Below are 19,732 nucleotides of genomic sequence, written 5' to 3'. Positions count from 1 at the left end.
AAATCTTACGTCCCTTTTAGACGATTTGCGAGTGCAGGATCACCATTGAGGTTTCTGTCCAGGTCAGCTTACAGCACTCGTCCGGCCGTCCTCCGAGCCCCGCGGATTTCCTCAGATGTCCGGGATTTGGATCCTCCGTGAGCTCGTGGGGAACGAAAACAAAGAAAACCCAAGAGAGCACAGGAAAGCACACACACAAACCGATGGCCCTGCTACCTGTAGGTTTACACACAGTCCCCGCAGTCCAGTCTCTCGTGTTTCCCCACAAAAACCATCCCTGCCAAAACATGGAATTGCCTCCCTATTTAAACTTACCGGCGGCCAATCAGTGTCCTGTCCATGATCAATCCTCCGGCCGCACGGCTGTCATCAATCACTAATCACAGGTAAAACGCAGACACACATCATTGAATAATCACAGCCCATTTACCCCACATTCATTCCCGCTAATATGTACCTCAGTAATTAGGATACACCAACCCATATGCCCTCTGTAGCCCCGTGTGTTGGTGAGGGTGTGACAACTGTTTCCACTGAGTTGGTGGTAAAGTATCCACTTTGGCTTTCACTTTCAAAAACAGGGCACAGCGAACATCATGGATTGAAGTGCTGGTCGTTTTTGGATCATACAGTTTGCAGACAAACTGTTCTGCTCAGGATAGAATAGCTGGACTTGGTACTTCATCCTCACCAAAGCTGTGGAGAAGATGAGGGCACTGCTGGAACACTTTCCACGCCATCCTTTTTCCTATTCCAGTGAACTGACTGGTAGTGTCACATCCAGTGATAGCATGAAATGGCAACAGACCATCCAGAATCTCATTTGACATTTTAATATCATGCACTTTAATGTAGCGTGGTTTCTTGGCAGTTCCTGCTTTCATCTACATTTCTGGGCTCAGCAGGTTGCAAATACAAGATGCAACAACAGTACATCTGTGTCATTGCACTGAATGATGAGCCTCTCATACCCTTTGGTTGTGGCATCATGAGGTTGTGCCTTCATCTTCTCCACAACTTTGGTGAGGATGAAGTACCAAGCTATTCTATAAGTATAAGAATAAGTATATATACTCTTTTGATCCCGTGAGGGAAATTTGGTCTCTGCATTTATCCCAATCCGTGAATTAGTGAAACACACTCAGCACACAGTGAACACACAGTGAGGTGAAGCACACACTAATCCCGGTGCAGTGAGCTGCCTGCAACAACAGCGGCGCTCAGGGAGCAGTGAAGGGTTAGGTGCCTTGCTCAAGGGCACTTCAACCATGCCTACTGGTCGGGGTTCGACCTGGCAACCCTCCGGTCACAAGTCCGAAGTGCTAACCAGTAGGCCACGGCTGCCCCAAACCTCAACAGAACAGTTTGTCTACAAACTGTATGATCCAAAAACGACCAGCACTTCAATCCATGATCACTGTGCCCTGTTTTAGAAAGTGAAAGCCAATTTGGATACTTTACCACCAACTCAGGATGCCTTGTCTCTGCACCTAATGAGGGCCCACTATCAAACAAAGGTTTGGAAACAGTCACAAGTGACCCATCCACAGTTGCCCTTACCAATCAGTTGTGGTTGGCACATGAAGGATGGAATGCTTGTCCCCCAGCTTTTAACCAAAGAACCTGTACAGGCCAGGTGCTTGGAGCTGACGATATGTGGATGCAAGGAAAGTGGAAGTCAGTGCAGTACCAGGCAATGTCAAAAAAGTGGAAAATTTTGTAGTGGGGCATGTGGATGTGCCTGTGCAGCTCGGTGCAAGAATACTCAGGTACTCACATCATTATTATTGAGTTTTGCCACATTATATGCAACTATATAGCCTGACGAGCCAGACCCACATTAAAATGTAGGGTCTGGGTACTCACCCTTCGCAGTGCTCAGTCCGAGGGGCGGGATAATTGGTTGTCTTTCAAATTCCCTCTGCACGCAATAGGACATCGCTAGAACGCGTCCCATGCATTTTCCCACCAGCGGAGCTAGTTGGCTAGTTCAAACTTTTGCCAATTTAAAAAAAGCTTAACTCGTGTCAAGCTGTCAAATGTAATTTGCTGCCGCTAGGGTGCGTCTAGATTTCTAGGCTAGCAACTATATTGTTTCAGATTATTTGGCATGATATTGTTTTTCCTGTTTTGTAGATTAGATTTATATTATGCCCTTGGATGCATGCATGCATGTTTTGTATTGAGAAGGTATTCATTATCAAAACAGTAAACTCTTCTTTTGTGTCCCTGACCAGGACTCAGACTGAGCACATGGACATGGTCCCTGGGTGCCTTCTGTTGGCTGCCTACCTGAGAGTCACTGCTTGGATGGGGAAAAACATACCTTTGCCATACGACTATTATATATATTAATACTAACTAGTTACTTGCCCCTAACCCTAAATAAGTGAGAGAGCAGTAATGTTAGGATGGAATTAATAACTATAGTGATATGTTAATTAAATATAATTTGTGTTACAACCTGGTACATTAATGAAGTCAAATAGCACCATAGACTACTATCTACAGTTCTACATTGCTGCCATGACATTAAAGAATTACAACTTGTGCAGCATTGCACTGTCTCTCCCTACAAGCTTTAAACTTGGCTTGACTCATTCCCATAGATAGGGGTACTGATTGATAGAGGTTTTGGGATACTATGTTATGTTTCCAAGCTGATATTCACTTTGAAAACTGGTTCTCTTTAGGCGGAGATTGTTTTTTTCATGTTCTAGTTCTGTTATCTCTTACACTGTACAATAAATGTCAATTCTGACACTTCTGCAGACAGCCCATGAGTGTTAGCTTTCATTTGATACCTTTTTTATGTATATGGTCCTTGTGGTTGTGGAGATATTCAACATTTATTGCTGGCATGTCGTGTTGAGCAGGAAACCAAAAAATTGGCCTGAAATTGCTTGTACAAGTCACACACAAAAAATTTCAGCTTGACAACCACCCTAATATCTTACCTATGGGTGTCTTCTACCTAAAAAAATAGGGTGACAACTTGTACCAAAACATGTCCGCAAAAGTCTTAACGGAAGCCCTTTTCAGAATTGGCCCCCTGACTAAGTCCAAGAACTTGAAAACTGAGTTCCTGTTTTTTGGTCATGAACCCAGGGTGGTAGATTTTATCATTTAAGTGATGACACAGTCTCTTTTCCTCCCATCTATTCAGGTCTTAACCCACTACCACTAGCATTGCTGCCTGCATGCAATAGCTGAGGATAGAATGTCAAGATCTCATACTGTCAATACTCAATGGTGTAGGATAGGCCTATATTTGGATAAATCTTCTGTATGGCACCAACGGCATTGTGCATTTTGCCACCATTTTAACTCTTGTATTTATGTACATTTGGAAACTGCCTTAGTGAATTCCCTCACTAAGGGAAGGGAACTGACACTGTAGGATGTGCCAGTGTGTCCTAGCCTCGTGAGACCATCCTGATCTCGCGAGCTTCAGGGTTTCACTCGCAGATCAGTCTGGCAAAGAGAATTTGGAGCAGTTCACCAAACGAACGTCCAATCAGCGTTGGCTTTGAGGCAGGTTGAGGTGTGACGCAATGAACAACATGACGGCATCCACAGATGAGATGAGCATAGCTATCGCGCAAGTTTTATTAAAATTAGAAAGTATTTCTGGGAAAGCTGTGAAGCTATGAGTCTCAGCCATGCAGCTGGGAGGAATGAATGACACAGACATCCTCCACGGCCGATTCCAGTTCATAATGGAGGAATATACTTTCTTCAGAAGTGTAGGGCCTACCGTGAAAACTTGATGGGAATTGTTGTTGATACAGAGGATGTCATAATGATCCTACACTTCCAATTTTGTGCAGTTTTGACTATGTTAGGTCACAGATACCTGTGATTACAACACCTCATTTTTACTTTTTTGTGTAAACTGTGTCTCCCCTACCCTCCTTTCGGGGGGTCCAGTCCAGCGGGGGGGCTACAGATCAAAACGAAAAACGATGGTTCCATGCTATCCATGTGGGGTTACATGCCCACCAAATTTCGTGTACCCCGGTCTTTCAGTGTCCCGGGACTCATTGACGGAAATTTGGGCATGCGAAAAAAAAAAAAAACAATTCTGACAGAAGTGTTGTGTTTTCAGGACAACAACAAGTTGCAAAGTGTGCAAAGTGTACAAGTGTGCAAGTGGAGTAGTGCAAGGCGGCCATTGTGGGTCCAATGTCCAGGATGTTATGTAGCTGAGGGTGGAGAGAGTTCAGCATCCTAACAGCCTGGTGTATGAAGCTGTTGGTGAGTCTGGTGGTGCGGGAGCGCAGGCTTCTGTACCTCTTCCCAGAGGGCAGTAGATCAAGCACCCACATCACACCATAGGCCTACTATGTTAAATGGTGACAGAACCACCCCAGTTAACCCTCAGCCTGGCCAACATTGAAGATGGAGGGTTGGGCACAGAGCCATGACTCCTCTAGTAAGGGGGAGGAACTCCAGTGTGATTTAGGCAAAGGCCTTTTAGGCAAGTCCCTCCACTCGGCGGCCATATAGCAACGCTTTTTGGGCACTCATCGGGCATACAGCAGAAATGCGCGTGCGCAAGGCTTCACGACACCAATCTTGCTCCAGCGGCGAGTTCACAACACATGATTGGCAAGATGTCTTCACAACACACCACATGATTGGCTCAATGTATTCACATCACACCACATGATTGGCTCAATGTATTCACATGCCGAGGAAGGGGTGTGATATGTGTAGTAACGGCCATACAAACTAGCCCCATGCATTTCTATGGAGGGTTTTTTGAGTGCTGTGTCTCCTCATTAGAAAGTCTCTGATTTAGGTTAACAAAGCTAGCACTCAATTCAACCAGTGGTTGCGCAGGGTAGTGACAAGCCATGCAACAAAGAAAAATACAAACCACATCTACACATAATGGGACAAAGGACAACAAATAAAATATAAAACAAAATCAGTCCATGTACACATACATGTGACATCTCTCAAGAAGATTGAACATACAGTAAAAAGGAATTAACCACAACGAAAAACAATGAAGGGAATAACTTCAACAGCAAACACAGAGGGGGACAAGATGCTGAAACAAAAACAGCAGTGCCAGGCCTGTCTTCCATCATCCCTGTGAAGAAACAGTGGATGAGCATACAACTAAGAAACGATTAAATACATTAAAGGCACCCTGACAAGTTTTTTTACCTTAACATAACGTTTCCAAAGTCATTTTGATGGCACATAACCTCATAACATGATGAACGGCACTCCTGCCATTGTCTGAGCAGCCCTCTATAGGTGATTACTAACCTAGCAACTTTCTGTGGTCGGGTGGATTTCTTTTAAATATTCAGTTTATCCACCTCAGAAATTTCAGAAATAGTGTTTATCCACCTGTCAAAAGAGTTTATTCACCAATTGCAACTGATCACACTGTATTATCCACATTCACAATATGTACACTCATCAACCATTTAATACCACTAGTATTGTTAAAAACATTGGACAATAACCACCATCATCATCAAACATGTTCTGAATGCCTTTTTTAAAAATCTGATCCTTCATTGCGCAGTCCACCTCACTGTGATCACAGGATACCCACCTCTTATTTTAACCACTACATCCATGGTCACACCACATGCAAAAAACTTGGGTATTATCCTTGTCTCTGAACTTTGCCTTGATAAACAGATCTGTTGTCAAACTTAGCTTAGCCTTAACCCTAACCCCTGCCTAACCTGAGGGCAGCCGTGGCCTACTGGTTAGCGCTTCGGACTTGTAACTGGAGGGTTGCCGGTTCGAACCCCGACCAGTAGGCACGGCTGAACTGCCCTTGAGCAAGGCACCTAACCCCTCACTGCTCCCCGAGCGCCGCTGTTGTTGCAGGCAGCTCACTGCGCTGGTATTAGTGTGCAAGGGCGTCGTAGTGGGGGGACAAGTGGGAATAAATTACCCGGGCCCCAAGTGGGGGGAGGGCCCCTAAGGAGTTAAATTTTATTTTCCTTAATAATAAATAATTTCCTTCCTTTAAAGATCTTAATAAATGTTATTAACTAATATAGATGCAAATATTTCGGGTAAATGCATCAGTTGATTGATGTATTAAATTGTGTCCAAGCCAACATTGTTTGAGGGCAGGCACCCTCTCCCTTGCACGAAATGGTTCAGTCCGCCTTCCCCTGCTAGGCGCATTTTTGAAGTAACGTTTCATTCTGCCGAAGCGGCAATGCAGACAGTCACGGTGTGAAGATGTCAAGTCTAAGAAAGCTAAATCCGGTTCCCAGAAAAGAAAAGAGAGGCAAGAAAGGGAGAAAAAAGAAATGAGGGAAAACAAGTGTTAACAGCCTTCTTTCCCAAGAAAGGTGAGCCCAATGTGAAAGCAATAGTCTACAAATGAAATTAACTCCTGAAGGTTACAAAACACTTCAATACCACCGCGAATCCGCCATTATCAGTGATAAAACAGCATTAACACAAAATTAGAAATAACATGATGCCTGATTTATAGCCTACCACAACATTTCAATAGCCTACTAATTCGAAAATGATTATGAGCTAATAGCTTAACTTAGTAGGCTCAATGTTATATAGGTTCATGAGGAAAGGCTGTCAAATTAGTAGCAAAGCTAACTTGTGAAACGCATCACACTCAGTTAGCTATAGATAGCTGTTCTCTCAGCCAAAAGTGTTCAATTTGTATAGACAGCTGTTCTCTCAGCCAAAAGTGTTTTCATTCATTTCATGTTCTAGCTTTTAAACATTCTTCAAATAAAACAGAAATTCAGTGAAGTCTTGGGTAATAAGATTATTTTCTGTTATACAGTACATATAAGAGTTGTTAGATTAATGCAATGTGTGATTAGATAGTAGTTAGTTGTGAACCTCATGCTTCATGCTTACAGCCGGTGGTTGGTTGGTTGGTTGGGGGGGGGGGGGGGGCATGGCCACCACTTGTGCATAGGGCCCAGAATTTTGTGCTACGCCCCTGTTAGTGTGTGCTTCACCTCACTGTGTGTTCACTGTGTGCTGAGTGTGTTTCACTAATTCACGGATTGGGATAAATGCAGAGACCAAATTTCCCTCACGGGATCAAAAGAGTATATATACTTATACTTATACTTAACCCTAGCGCTTTCCAGGCAGCGCTGCCTTGAAGTTGACGGTGGGGGCCAAAAAGACCATAGATCATCCAAAATGCATCTCGGACCTCATACACCGTCACTTAGCCCCCAGGTCTCTTTGATCTTGCAACAAAGGCTTTCTTCACATCCCCCACTCTCGGCTAGGGCAAAAAGGCAACAGAGCCTTCGCAGTCACTTCCACCTGATATAAGAATTGCCCCCTCCATCACTGCTTTCAAATCTGGGGTCTTTCAAAACTGATCTGTACTCTCTGCCCTCTAATGTCCATCATGCTATGCTTGCATTCTGTGTCCTGTGTCCTACTGTTCCATGTCTAATGTGTAGATGTGTGTGTGTGTAGGTGTATTTTTATTTTCATTTTATTATGACCGGGGCACAGCGAAGCGTGAATATCTCGAGAACCGTAGGATTTAGGAGGACCACCTTTTTTTTGTATGTTGATCTTAAGGGGCCATGTCAACCCATTCCATAACCACTCATTTCATGTATAGCGCCACCTAGTTAAAAACAAAAAAAGTAAAAATGAGATGTTGTAATCGCAGGTATCTGTGACCTAACATGGTCAAAACTGCACGAAATTGAAAGTGTAGGATCATTATGACACCCTCCGAATGCATGCCAAGTTTCGTGGACTTTCGTTCATGGGGGGCCAAACAATAAATTAATTTATGTGTACATTTAGTGACCGTACACCAACAGAGTTTTCTGTGAATATCTTGAGAACCGTAGGGCCTAGGATGACCGATTTTTTGCGTATGTTTGCCTCCAGGGGTCATGTTAACCCATTCCATATGCACACATGTGCAAAAACAGATACACACGCACACACATACATTCACAGTAATCATACGTATGACACATACTCACACAGTAGACATATGTATGCATGCATGCACATGCACACACACAGGCACATACACAGGCACACGCACAAGCACATGCACGCACACACACACACACACACACACACACACACCCACATAAACATAAACATGTACACGCACACATGCACACAATTCAAGAATTTCTCAGAATTATGAACGGGCAAGATGGGGGTGGGGTTGTATAAAATGTATTTTACATGTGAAATCTATGAACTAATCATGTTTTGGTACTTGTTGTCTAGCAGATACCAGTAAGAATTGAGTGTGGATCATGCAATTTAGTGAGACAGTTAGAATCATATAGGCCTTTCAGCGTGATTTATTTTTTGAAAAAAATGTGCTGGACTGGGCGGCGGTCATATTTTGTACCGCTCTGCGGTGCATCTAGTTATATTATCTGTAGGCCTATTCATTATTGAATGCTTACCTGGAATTATGTTTTTCCCTATCCTATTTTTAAAGCAGGCCTACCTGCAGGCATGTAATTGGGCTACAGGAATAGCATGTTTGAACGGGCACTGCACTAGTCTACATAAAATTAAAATGTTTACATCAACAAGAATTCTTCAAGTTGTCTACTTACCATGAACTTTTCATGTCACATTCACCCGAGTGCCTTATTATTGCAGGGAAGGCGATAATGAACATGTCCATGTTGGTGGTATTATTTCTCCTGAGTCTGCCAGGTAAAGTGAAAAACAACCCCACTCACTATGCATGGGATGACAACAGGGCAAAAATGTATTTTGCATTTTTTTGATAATGACTGGTGGACAACACATTATGCTACTTACAAGGCTTATTACAAACTGTAAGTTTTCTGAAGAGCTGTATAATTTAAAACTTTTAAAGCTTGTATAACAGAAATACAAACACAGCACACAGCACAGCATAGGAACTCAACACTGAGCAAGAGCAACTTCATATCATGAAAGCAACATGTCCGAATTTAAGGAAAATCTTAATTTATTTTTATGTCAACCTTATCACAGAGTAATGTGTTGGACTGAATGATGTTTTTTGTTGCCATCAACTCTTTCAGCTGTGCAGTGTGGATGGAATGTGACGTACTCCACCACTAGAGTCTGTGGTCTTAAAGGAGCATCAGTGGAACTGCCCTGCACATATGAATATTCCAGGTTTGATTTATATTTGGGAGGAGAGTGGTATGAAGAGAGGAGTGGGAGAGTCAGAGATCACAACCCTCCTAATTATGACTGCAGTCTAAAAATAGACAAACTGTCAGATGATCATTCTGGTGTTTATCACTTTCGGTTTTACACAACCCGACACCACAACTGGATAACAGGCAGATCTGGTGTTGTACTTTCAATCACAGGTAATATACAACTGTGTAAAAGTCATGAGGCAGTTTTGACTCATTAGTTTATTTTGTAAGGGAATAAATCTTAATGACCTCCAACCTGTCCTCTCAGACCTGGAGGTGAAGGAGGATGCTGTTGTAGGGAATCAGAATCAGATTAAAGTGACCTGCAGCACCTCCTGCAGCTTGGGGTCTCAGCATGTCTGGTACAAGAATGGACGGACTCTACCAGACAAAACCACAGCATCTATGGTACTAGACTCAACCAGACCCTCAGAGAAGGGGAGCTATTATTGTGCTGTGAAAGGTTATGAAGCTCATCGCTCTTCTGCAGTGTGTGAGTATGAATAAATGTCTTTACAACTCTATCATTTTATAAAGCACACAATGCAAATCTGTTGGTCTGAAACATATTATTACCACAAATCAGCAGATCATTTAATTCAACGTATTATAAGATCTACATCGCTGGTGTAAGGCCTGGGGTGGGGGGTATGTGATTAAAGGGAAAAGCCTTGTAGAGTTGAAATTTGGTTTATGGCTTCCTGTCACCCTGCTGTGCCCCCTCACCTTTGTCCTCTCCTACTGTAGATCTATGAAGACACACCTATAGTCATCTTTAAGGTCCAATGTATTTATCAAAAGAGAACTGATAACCTAGTCATGTATGGTATAATGTTAATGATCTCAGTGCAAGAAGTACAATGGTGTCAGTTGTAGAACAGTAAAGCATTGATGCTGTCATGATGAGAATACCCCTGAAGGTTCAGAAGTCTCCAGATGTGAATAGCATCTCCATGTAAATTTCTATTTGATATGTAATTAGAGAGTCTTTACATTTGATGGATTCTTGGTTCATCTGGTTCATTTGACATGTAACTTGTATTCGGTTGTAATGTTTACCTTTTTCAACAAAAATCTAACTTGCAGTGTACTTGCCTATCTGGTTTTACCTTACATTCAATTTAAGCCCCTTAATGACTAACAACTAAAAATACTGTAATTTCTCATATAAAAATCAGGAAACCACAATCCGGCAAAATATTCTTTGGTCACCGCTAGTCTGAGACTTGTGGATCCCGTTGACTACCATCTATCTATAAAGCAAGACGCGTAGTGTTTCTGTGTATCCGGATGTCTGTGTGTCTGTGGCACGCATATCTCGCTGACCGTTTGTCAGACTGATTTCAAACTTGGCGGGTGTCTTGCTATGGGCATGAGTAAGTGCAGTGCCAAATTTGACGCTGTTCGAATAAGAAATGCAAAATATATAGTTAAATATATCGGTAAAAGAAGCACATTGGCTTTCGCCGCTAGCCACTCCTCCTCCCACACACCACTGTACTGTAAGCTACCAGTGAGGATAGAAGTAGGGCTTTGGCAGAACTGGATCAGTGTAGGTTACACAGGTAAAAACTTAACATGTCTGACCTCAACAATAAAGTGAACAAGCAACAACACGCAACAACACGCCAACACACTGACGTAATGACGTAAAAAACACTTCAAATAGCCCAGGCTACTTTGGACTGTCTTTAGACTTTAAATAAACAAACGACTATTCCAACTGCAAGGTCTTAAATTGAAACGAGCGATAATGGTCCCGAATTAAAGAACGTCTCAGAATGCCACACATGCAAAGCATAACCAGCGACAAGCAACAAGTGGCAGACAGAGTGTGATGTCACTTATAGGGCACAGTTGCAAATTTCATATGATGCATCATTCCACAAAATGGTTTGCTTTCTCTATCATCAAGTTATTCAATAGGCTAAGCATATAGCCTTGACTCAAAACAGCTGTTAGGATGATGTAATTTTGATTTGTAAAAAATGTCACATGCAGCCATGCTTAAATTCTGCTCACTTCACATGTATTATATTATTATATTATCTGTAGGCCTATTCATTATCGAATGCTTATGTTTTCTCCTATCCTATTTGTAAAGCAGGCCTACCTGCAGGCATGTAATTGGGCTACAGGAATAGCATGTTTGAACGGGCACTGCACTAGTTCCTCCCAAAAAACGATATTTCGAGAATGTGCTCAAACTAACGCGGGTGAATTTTGACAGCAACCGTGTCACTTCAATAATAAACTAGATTTTTGTATGTGGGCCTCAAATAATGGCTGGGGAAATAAAGCAGAGAGCAAAATCTGCATGGTGAATCGACTAATGCAGCGGAAATCGATGCAAATGTGTGAAGATTACAACCTGTTGGGCCAAAAAATGAATCGCGAAGCAAACAGAATTCGCCTCTTTCAGGCGGTGGCCATTGTAAACTAAAACGAGGCTACAGGGTACACAAACCATAGGGTTGTTGTCCCCTTTGCATTCGCCAGTAAGTGGTGAAAATGCATTAATGATAACATTGTCAATGTATCCTGTAGCCTCGTTTTGGTTTTGGCCGTCACCTGAATAAAGCAAATAGGGCTTAGGCCTAATCTGCTTTTGATTACACATGTTCAACATCAGATGGGTACGTGTTCAGTTGTTGGTCGGTAGTTGTGAAAAGGTAGCCCCTCCTTTGTTCACTGTGTGCTGAGTGTGTTTCACTAATTCACGGATTGGGATAAATGCAGAGACCAAATTTCCCTCACGGGATCAAAAGAGTATATATACTTATACTTTTTCTTGTAAATTAAGGTTTTAAATGCAGTCGTTTACTCAATTCCAATGAAATACACGCCCATAACTGATTAGCGATAGTATTTGCGTGCCTGTGTTTTGGGGATATTGGAAATGGGCTTCAATGGTTGCTTGGCTAGAAGGACCTGCAGAGCAAATCCCAAATTTGCCGAAAGTTCGTATGGGTATTCCCTCACCCTCACCCAGGGTGATCGAAACATTGCTATGTTTTTAAAGTAATAAAGTTTATATTTTTGAAACAATATTTTTTGGCAGTGTTGTAGTCAAGTCACTATGCCTCGAGTCCGAGTCCAGGTTCGAGTCCCCAGTGTTCAAGTCCGAGTCAAGTCCAAGTAATTAAAAAAAAATTCCAAGTCAAGTCCGAGTCGAGTCCACTAAAATTAAGAAGTATGCTATATCTTGATCGGGAAAACTTTTAGTTTATTTTTCTTTCATCCGATAATATCCTGCTGCAAATTAGACAGAAGCACGGCAGGGCACGCCCCAAATGAAAATGAATGAATGGAACCTCGCTTCTCACGTCAGTCAGGAAAAACACTGTTCACTAAGTCACGATGATCAGCTATCCAGCAGCAGTGTGTGATGTTTAGCCTAGCCTGAGTGTAATCTTAGGTAATGTCATGTCATGTATGAGAACTAATATTGCCTGGCAATACTACATTGAAATAGCGGCGGCCATGTCTCCAGGCATTTTGGTGTTAAAGTTAACGTTAGTTTGCTTTGCTTGTGAACATGATGTGACTTGCGATGTATGACACAGCAGTAGCCTAACATTCCCTTGAACTAAAATTAGTAGGCTATTACGAATAATTTAGATATTAAAATCATATAGCAAATTATAGCCTAATGACACACTACAATTATAACCTTATGATATATTACAAAAAAAAGTTGAGTCCTCGACGAGTCATCGCGAGTGCGAATGCACGAGTCCGAGTCCAAGTCCAAGTTCGAGTCATTCAGTGCTCAAGTCCAAGTCAAGTCACGAGTGTCTAAATTTAGCTAATGACTCGGACTCGAGTTCGAGTCTCGGACTCGAGTACTACAACACTGTTTTTTGGAGCAATTGCATTGTGCAGACCACCATTCTGCCAACTAGCAATGCCACCATGAAACCCTAGGGATCAATAAAGTATCTATCTATCTATCTATCTATCTATAATGGATTACTTTGGGTAGAAAGTAGAATTAACATTTTTGCCACAGTTTTTGAGCACCTTCATTTAAATGGAAATGAAATAGCGCCCCCTGTGATTGCATTGCACTTCGCCACGCTCTGTGTGTCACAAAATTCAAATGGCAATTCAGTCTGCAAAACGCGATTTAAAACACATTGCAATCTGTCAGCCCTCTCATCAAGGCAGAATCTATGTTACTTCCTTGTTATTTGATACAGATTGATTGGTCAGTCCTCTCATCAAGGTGGGTCTCCCTTCATTACATCACTCATCAGACAGATAGGTAGCTACAGTCATTCATACAAGTCAAGGATTCGTGCTTGGTAGAACGAGTCCTGCCGAGTCCAATACTTCACAGACGAGGCAAGACTTCTTCCTAGCATACTGAAAACACACAATGGAAAAGACTAGCGAGTGTGCAGGAAGCTGCAGGTGCATTATTAAAAATCATGTGTGCGCACAGGATTGTGGGTGTTCCAAGCACGTATCACGCATGCATCCTCGAAAATCTCAGAACGAAGGACTCAGTACTTGATAGAATTGTAAAGCACCCTTGACATTGGAACAGTGCTTGGTGAGATTCGATGACGTAACGGCCTTGAAAAAGCGGCTTTGAAGGACCCATCTTTGACTTTGAGAAACGACCATTGTTGATCGTTCAACCAGAGACTTTCTAATGAGGAGACACAGCACTCAAAAAATCCTCCATAGAAATGCATGGGGTTAGTTTGTAACGCCAATATAGCAGTTGTCTACTCATATCCCACCCCTTCCGTGGCAAAAACATTGATATGTGAATACATTGAGCCAATCATGTGGTGTGTTGTGAATATATTGAGCCAATCATGTGGTCTGTTGTGAAAACAACGTGCCAATCATGTGTTGTGATCTCGCTTCTGTAGCAAGATTGGTGTCGTTAAGCCTTGCGCACACACATTTCTGCCGAAATAGATGCCTGACAAGTGCCCAAAAAGCGTTGCAATATGGCCGCCGAGTGGAGGGACTTGCCTAAAAGGACTTTGGTTCAACCTCCATGCTTCAGCCATCTATTCGCCCTCATCTAAGGCAGCCTAACTTCACGCAACCTGCAGTGCCAAAGCATTCCTCTCCGCCACCTCCACCTGCTGTTAAATCATCATTAGCAGCTGAGCCTCAGTCTACATCCAGGAACATGGCTGGTAGCTCACAACATCCCTCTCATGGTGGACCACAGCCTCACACACCTGAACCTCACAATGCACGAGCAACTTCTCCATCTAGCAAAGAACTTATGGGTCTTTCCATTAGTCTCGTACGCCCACCCGTACGACATGTACAAATGAGTTGATAGCGCAAACGCTGGGGCTTGTAGTCTTTTTGGGAAGAACATGGATGCTACCAGGGCAGCAGCTGTCTCGTTAGTGCTGGACATTTGTCTAGAACATGAGAACACATCCCTCATTCTCCCTTGTTGGGCATGGACAATGTGAATTATTATTTTTTTTTTTATTTCAACAAGTGCTGTAACGTTTCTCTCGAGCCACGAGGGGCATTAGCAGGCTAGTCATTGTTATTGTTTTGTGCTACATTAGCCGCAAGAAAGCTGGGTAATTGACACTTTCCAACTCGGGCGGGGGACTTACGAGACAAATGGAAAGACCCATTATCTGTAGCAGGCAGATTATAGCTATTTGAATATGGCTGTGGAAAAGATGTTTGAGGTGCTTCTAAGGTAGGCCACTGCAGCTCGCAACATAAAACGTTAGCATACATACACCAGTTTGCACGCAAGCCTCCCATATGATCCGGAGCAGTGGTAGGCATGGTGGTTGGTCGCTGTCTGGGGCCCTGCCTGCTGCTCTAGAGCTGCAGCGGCCTCCCTTAGAAGCTCCGCAACCGTCTTTTCCACAGCCATATTCAAATAATTCTAAGTTACAATGGTTGTTAAAGAAAAGCTGCTGCTGTAGCCACATGCTTTGACCGAAAAAAAATCAACTGATTTATGCTTTGCGCAGTTAGTACTTGCTAGTATGTGCTGTGAAGGAAATGTTAAACTTACACTATGGACATTAATGGGTTAAGTGATATTGGTTATATTTAAGTTTATAATTCACTGTCCACCATTCAAATATCTCTCCTCATGTGCCATGCTACTACTGTGCCACTAGCTGATACATTACTTGGCCAGCTTCACAGATTAGAACCTTTTTACACTAATTCAATCATTGTTATAGGTGTTCCAAGAGAACAGTGCTGGAGTGTGACTTATTCCTCTAGACGGGTCTGTGGTCTTAAAGGGGCATCAGTGGTCCTGCCCTGCACATATGACTATCCTTGGAAAGACACATACTTGGGAGGAGAGTGGTATGAAGAGCAGAGAGGGACAGTCAGAAAACAAAGCAACTCTAAATATCCTGACTGCAGCCTGAACATAGACAACCTCTCAGAAAATCACGCTGGTGTTTATAAGTTTCAGTTTAATACAGCTCTTCAGTCGATGTGGATAACAGACGAGTCTGGTGTTGAACTCTCAGTCACAGGTAGTGATTAATGAATATTTTGTTTTTCCATTTCATATTAGGAATGAAATTAAAAAAACAATATGGAATGATATTCAAAATTGAGTCAATCATTTCCAACCCTCTTTCCTCTCCCCTCAGGCCTCAGGGTGAAGGAGGGTGCTGTTGCAGGGAATCGGAATAAGACTAAGGTGACCTGCAGCACCTCATGCACCTTGGGCCCTCACCTTCAGTATGCCTGGTACAAGGATGGACAGCCTCTACAAGAAAAAAACACAGCATCTATGGTACTAGACTCAACCAGACCCTCTGAGCAGGGAAGATACTCCTGTGCTGTGAAAGGTTATGAAGCTCATCGCTCTTCTGCAGTGTGTGAGTAAATGTCTTTACAACTCTATCATGTAATAAAGCACACAATGCAAATCTGTTCTGGTCTGAAACACATTATTACCACAAATCAGCAGATCATTTAATTCAACTCATTATAAGATCTACATCGCTGGTGTAAGGCCCGGTGATTAAAGGGAGAAGCCCTTGTGAAATTTGGTTTACGGCTTCCTGTCACCCTGCTGTGTCCCCTCACCCTTTCTTATCTCCTAGATCTATGAAGACACACCATTAGTCATCTTGAAGGTTCAAATGTATTTGGGGCGTGCCACGACGGAATGAGTCTTGTGTCACGGAAATCCATTTTGAGATTTAGCGATTTGAATGCAGAGAGGGTCAAAAATGACAAAATTATGCATTTTCTAATTTCACCACGAACACATTCCTTTACCTCTTATCTATCACTCATAGACGTATCTTACTGTAAAACGACCTAGAAATATGATTTTGAAGGCCAAATGTGTAGGCTGCGCATTCAAGTTTTCTTCCTCGTTCAGATGCTTGATGTAGGCCTACGTGAGAACAGGAACATTTCTGTTTTCTTTGGTCTGATAACTTTGTGTTTTGGCTTTTGGCCTCTTCAAGAAGACATCACAAATAGGCTATCCACTCGTAATTATTCTGAAGAAATGTTCTATTTTAGCCAAGAGATTTAGGAGAAGAAACAGCCACTTAAACAGTTGTTGCTGACCAGATTTCTCACGGAGTTTGCACCCGATTGGTCCGATTCAATTTGTTTTGGAGTTGGCGGCCTATTTAAAAACAAAAACATTAGGCTATGCATTAAGCTGTTTTTGTTCTTGTCATGTTCAGAAGTTGATCGAACATAGGCTAGCCTACCTCACAAGTTATACGAATGCCTCACACATTTTACTGCTTGCGTGAATGGAGCATTTAGAAGCTGCTGTGTAGTTCGATTTTCTCAAAACCTGTTTTTTTTTTTGGTGAGATGAGGATAGCCTTGGCCAATATCTCTGGGTTGGCTTAATGGAATTGAACAAATGACCCCTTGTTTTAAACCCTAATGTCTGTGGATTATGAATATCCAATAAACACATTTTTTATTTTGTCAAACTCATTTCGTCATGGCACGCCCCATTTATCAAAAGAGAACTGATAACCTATAGTCATGTTTTTGTATGATGTTAATGGTCTCAGTGGGAGAAGTACAAGGGTCTCAGTTGTAGAACAGTAAAGTAATGATGCTGTCATGATAAGAATATCCCTGAAGGTTAAGAAGTCTCCAGATGTGAATAATGTCTCCATGTACATTTTTATTTGATATGTAATTAGAGTGTCTGTTCTGGTTGGATATACAGTGGGGAGAATAAGTATTTGAACCCATGCTAAAGTTGACTAAAAAGAGGAATATAAAATAATCTGTTAGAAATTGATCTTAATGCCTTAATTAAAAAAATGATCCAACCCGAACACCAATTTTAGTGAATGAAGAATGTATCGTAAATAAATAAATGTTCTTCCTTAAAATACAGGGGTAATAAGTATTCAACCCCTATGTTAAATTCCTATAGAGGCAGGCAGATTTTTTTATTTTGAAAGGTGTTTTTTTTGTTTTTGTTAAGTCTATTAGCTGGTTTGATGTTCATTGAGTTCAATGCAAATCGAACCAGCTAATAGGCTAACTGAAAAATACACCATGCAAATCTCTAGGTATGGTGAAGGGTATGTGGTGATGTGGGGCTATTTTAATTCCAAAGGCCAAGGGAACTTTATCAGGATGCATAGTATCCTGGATCCATGAAATAAGTGGCCTTTCAAAATAAAAAATCGGCCTGCCTCTATGGGAATTTAACATAGGAGTCAAATACTTATTACCCCTGTATTTTAAGGAAGAACATTTATTTATTTATTTATGATACATTCTTCATTCACTAAAATCGGTGTTCTTAAAGGTTGGATTTTTACTCATTTTTTTTATTTAGGCATTAAGATCAATTTCTAACAGATTATTTTATATTCCTCTTTTTAGTCAACTTTAGCATGGGTTCAAATACTTGTGAAAGTGAAGAAGACTCTCTCTGCCCTCTTCTCAGTTGCTTTTCTGGAGAAGACCATTCTGCTCTTTGGTCTCCCTCTCTCTCTCTCTCTCTCTCTCTTTCTCTCTCTCTCTCCTTCATTTCGGATATGTTTATATTTCTTTAGATTTGATGCATTCTTGGTTTATCTCGTTTATTTGGCATCTAACTTGTATTGGGTTATTAGGTAAAGTTTACTTGTTTCAACTAGCAACTAAGTAAGGCATATTGGGAAAATAAGAACCGGTCTTGCTTCGCCCTGAAGGGACTTATTTTCCCGATAATGACTGGCATTCTATACATGATCTGCCTTATTATACGGCTAATTGCCAAAACGAAAAAAAATAAACTCCACATGATATGTCTCTTTACATTTATTGATACCGTTTTGTTGTGGCTTTTGCTGAAAAACAAATAGTTTGCAAGACACGCTGAACTTGAATCAAACATTCTTTAGAACACACCTGATCAACTGTCTGCTTTTGTGTGATATGAAAGACGTAAAATCAGAAGCACAAAACCCGTTACCATTGATAGTGGTCATTATATGTTTCAGCGGCCATTGCATGGTGCATATTTGACCGTAGAACGTTGGGAAATCCCATTAAAGTCATTGGAGTGTATAGCATTGTGAAGAGCCATATAATAAACTAGTGTACCTGCTTAAATTGTTAATTCATTAAGATATTTCTCCTTGTGTGCCATGCCACTACTGTGCCACTAGCTGATAAACAGCTTCACAGATTAGAAACCTTTTTACACTTTGAATTACTAATTCAATCATTGTTATAGGTTTCCCAAGAGAACTGTGCTGGAGTGTGAGCTACTCCTCTATACGGATCTGTGGTCTTAAAGGGGCATCAGTGGTCCTGCCCTGCACAACTAACTCTCTATTGTTTAATATGCTTGGAGAGTGGCATGACGAGCACAGAAAGAGAGACATAGCAGTGTCACAGAGCATCTCTAAATATCCTGACTGCAGCCTGAACATAGGCAACCTATCAGACAATCACTCTGGTGTTTATACGTTTCTCAGATATTCACCTGGTGTTGCACTCTCAGTCACAGGTGATTAACACATATATATTTTTCCATTTGATATTAGGAGTAAAAAAAAGGAATCAATGATTTTAAAAGTTGAGTCAATAATTATTTCTAACCCTCTTTCCTCTCCTCTCAGACCTGCAGGTGAAGGAGGAGGCTGTTGTAGGGAATCAGAATCTGATTGAAGTGACCTGCAGCACCTCCTGCAGTTTGGACTTTTACCCACAGTATGTCTGGTACAAGAACAGACAGACTCTACCAGATGAAACCACATCCTCCATACTACTGGACTCAACCAGACCTTCTGAGGAGGGAAGTTACTCCTGTGCTGTGAAAGGTCATGAGGGCCACCGCTCCCCCACAGTGTGTGAGTGCAGATTAAATTCAAGTTATTCACATTAGCTAAGAATAAATGTCTTTACATCTAATTCTGCTCTGAAACGCATCACTGTAGTGTGTGAGTGTTAATATACCTCAAAAACATTCCATGGCTATTTCATGTTCTAAAAAACACATATACGAATCAAAAGAGCACTTTTTGTACTTAGTTCTCTTTCAGCCGAGTTCACTTGATGTTAACCAATGGGAAGTCATGAACAGTTCAACAGTGAAC

The 19,732-nt window shown here is 41.7% G+C and overlaps 1 protein-coding gene across 4 annotated transcripts in view; it reads left to right on the top strand.

The window, feature by feature from the left end:
* LOC143131191 (sialoadhesin-like) overlaps positions 1 to 19,732 on the top strand; it is a 38,302-nt gene that overhangs the window by 7,437 nt on the left and 11,133 nt on the right. For 3 of the 4 annotated variants that reach the window (XR_012988052.1, XM_076290674.1, XM_076290653.1), the window contains exons 2-8: positions 8,632 to 8,688; positions 9,045 to 9,341; positions 9,439 to 9,663; positions 15,368 to 15,673; positions 15,794 to 16,024; positions 18,868 to 19,143; positions 19,256 to 19,486. Coding sequence is in view for 3 of the 4 variants with exons in the window: in XM_076290674.1 (XP_076146789.1) it covers positions 8,643 to 8,688; positions 9,045 to 9,341; positions 9,439 to 9,663; positions 15,368 to 15,673; positions 15,794 to 16,024; positions 18,868 to 19,143; positions 19,256 to 19,486 (1,612 nt within the window). In the remaining variant the exon portion in view is untranslated. The remainder of the gene's footprint in view (positions 1 to 8,631; positions 8,689 to 9,044; positions 9,342 to 9,438; positions 9,664 to 15,367; positions 15,674 to 15,793; positions 16,025 to 18,867; positions 19,144 to 19,255; positions 19,487 to 19,732) is intronic. The other variant, XM_076290665.1, reaches the window with a different exon arrangement.

The sequence above is a fragment of the Alosa pseudoharengus genome, unplaced genomic scaffold (genome assembly GCF_046254945.1).
Source record: "Alosa pseudoharengus isolate Yale_2024_CS ecotype anadromous, Long Island Sound unplaced genomic scaffold, YU_APseudo_1.1 YU_APseudo_1.1_scf_1, whole genome shotgun sequence".
Lineage (NCBI taxonomy): Eukaryota > Metazoa > Chordata > Actinopteri > Clupeiformes > Clupeidae > Alosa > Alosa pseudoharengus.
The sequence above is the reverse complement of the archived record's forward strand: the minus strand, read 5'-3'. Positions and strand labels throughout refer to the sequence as shown.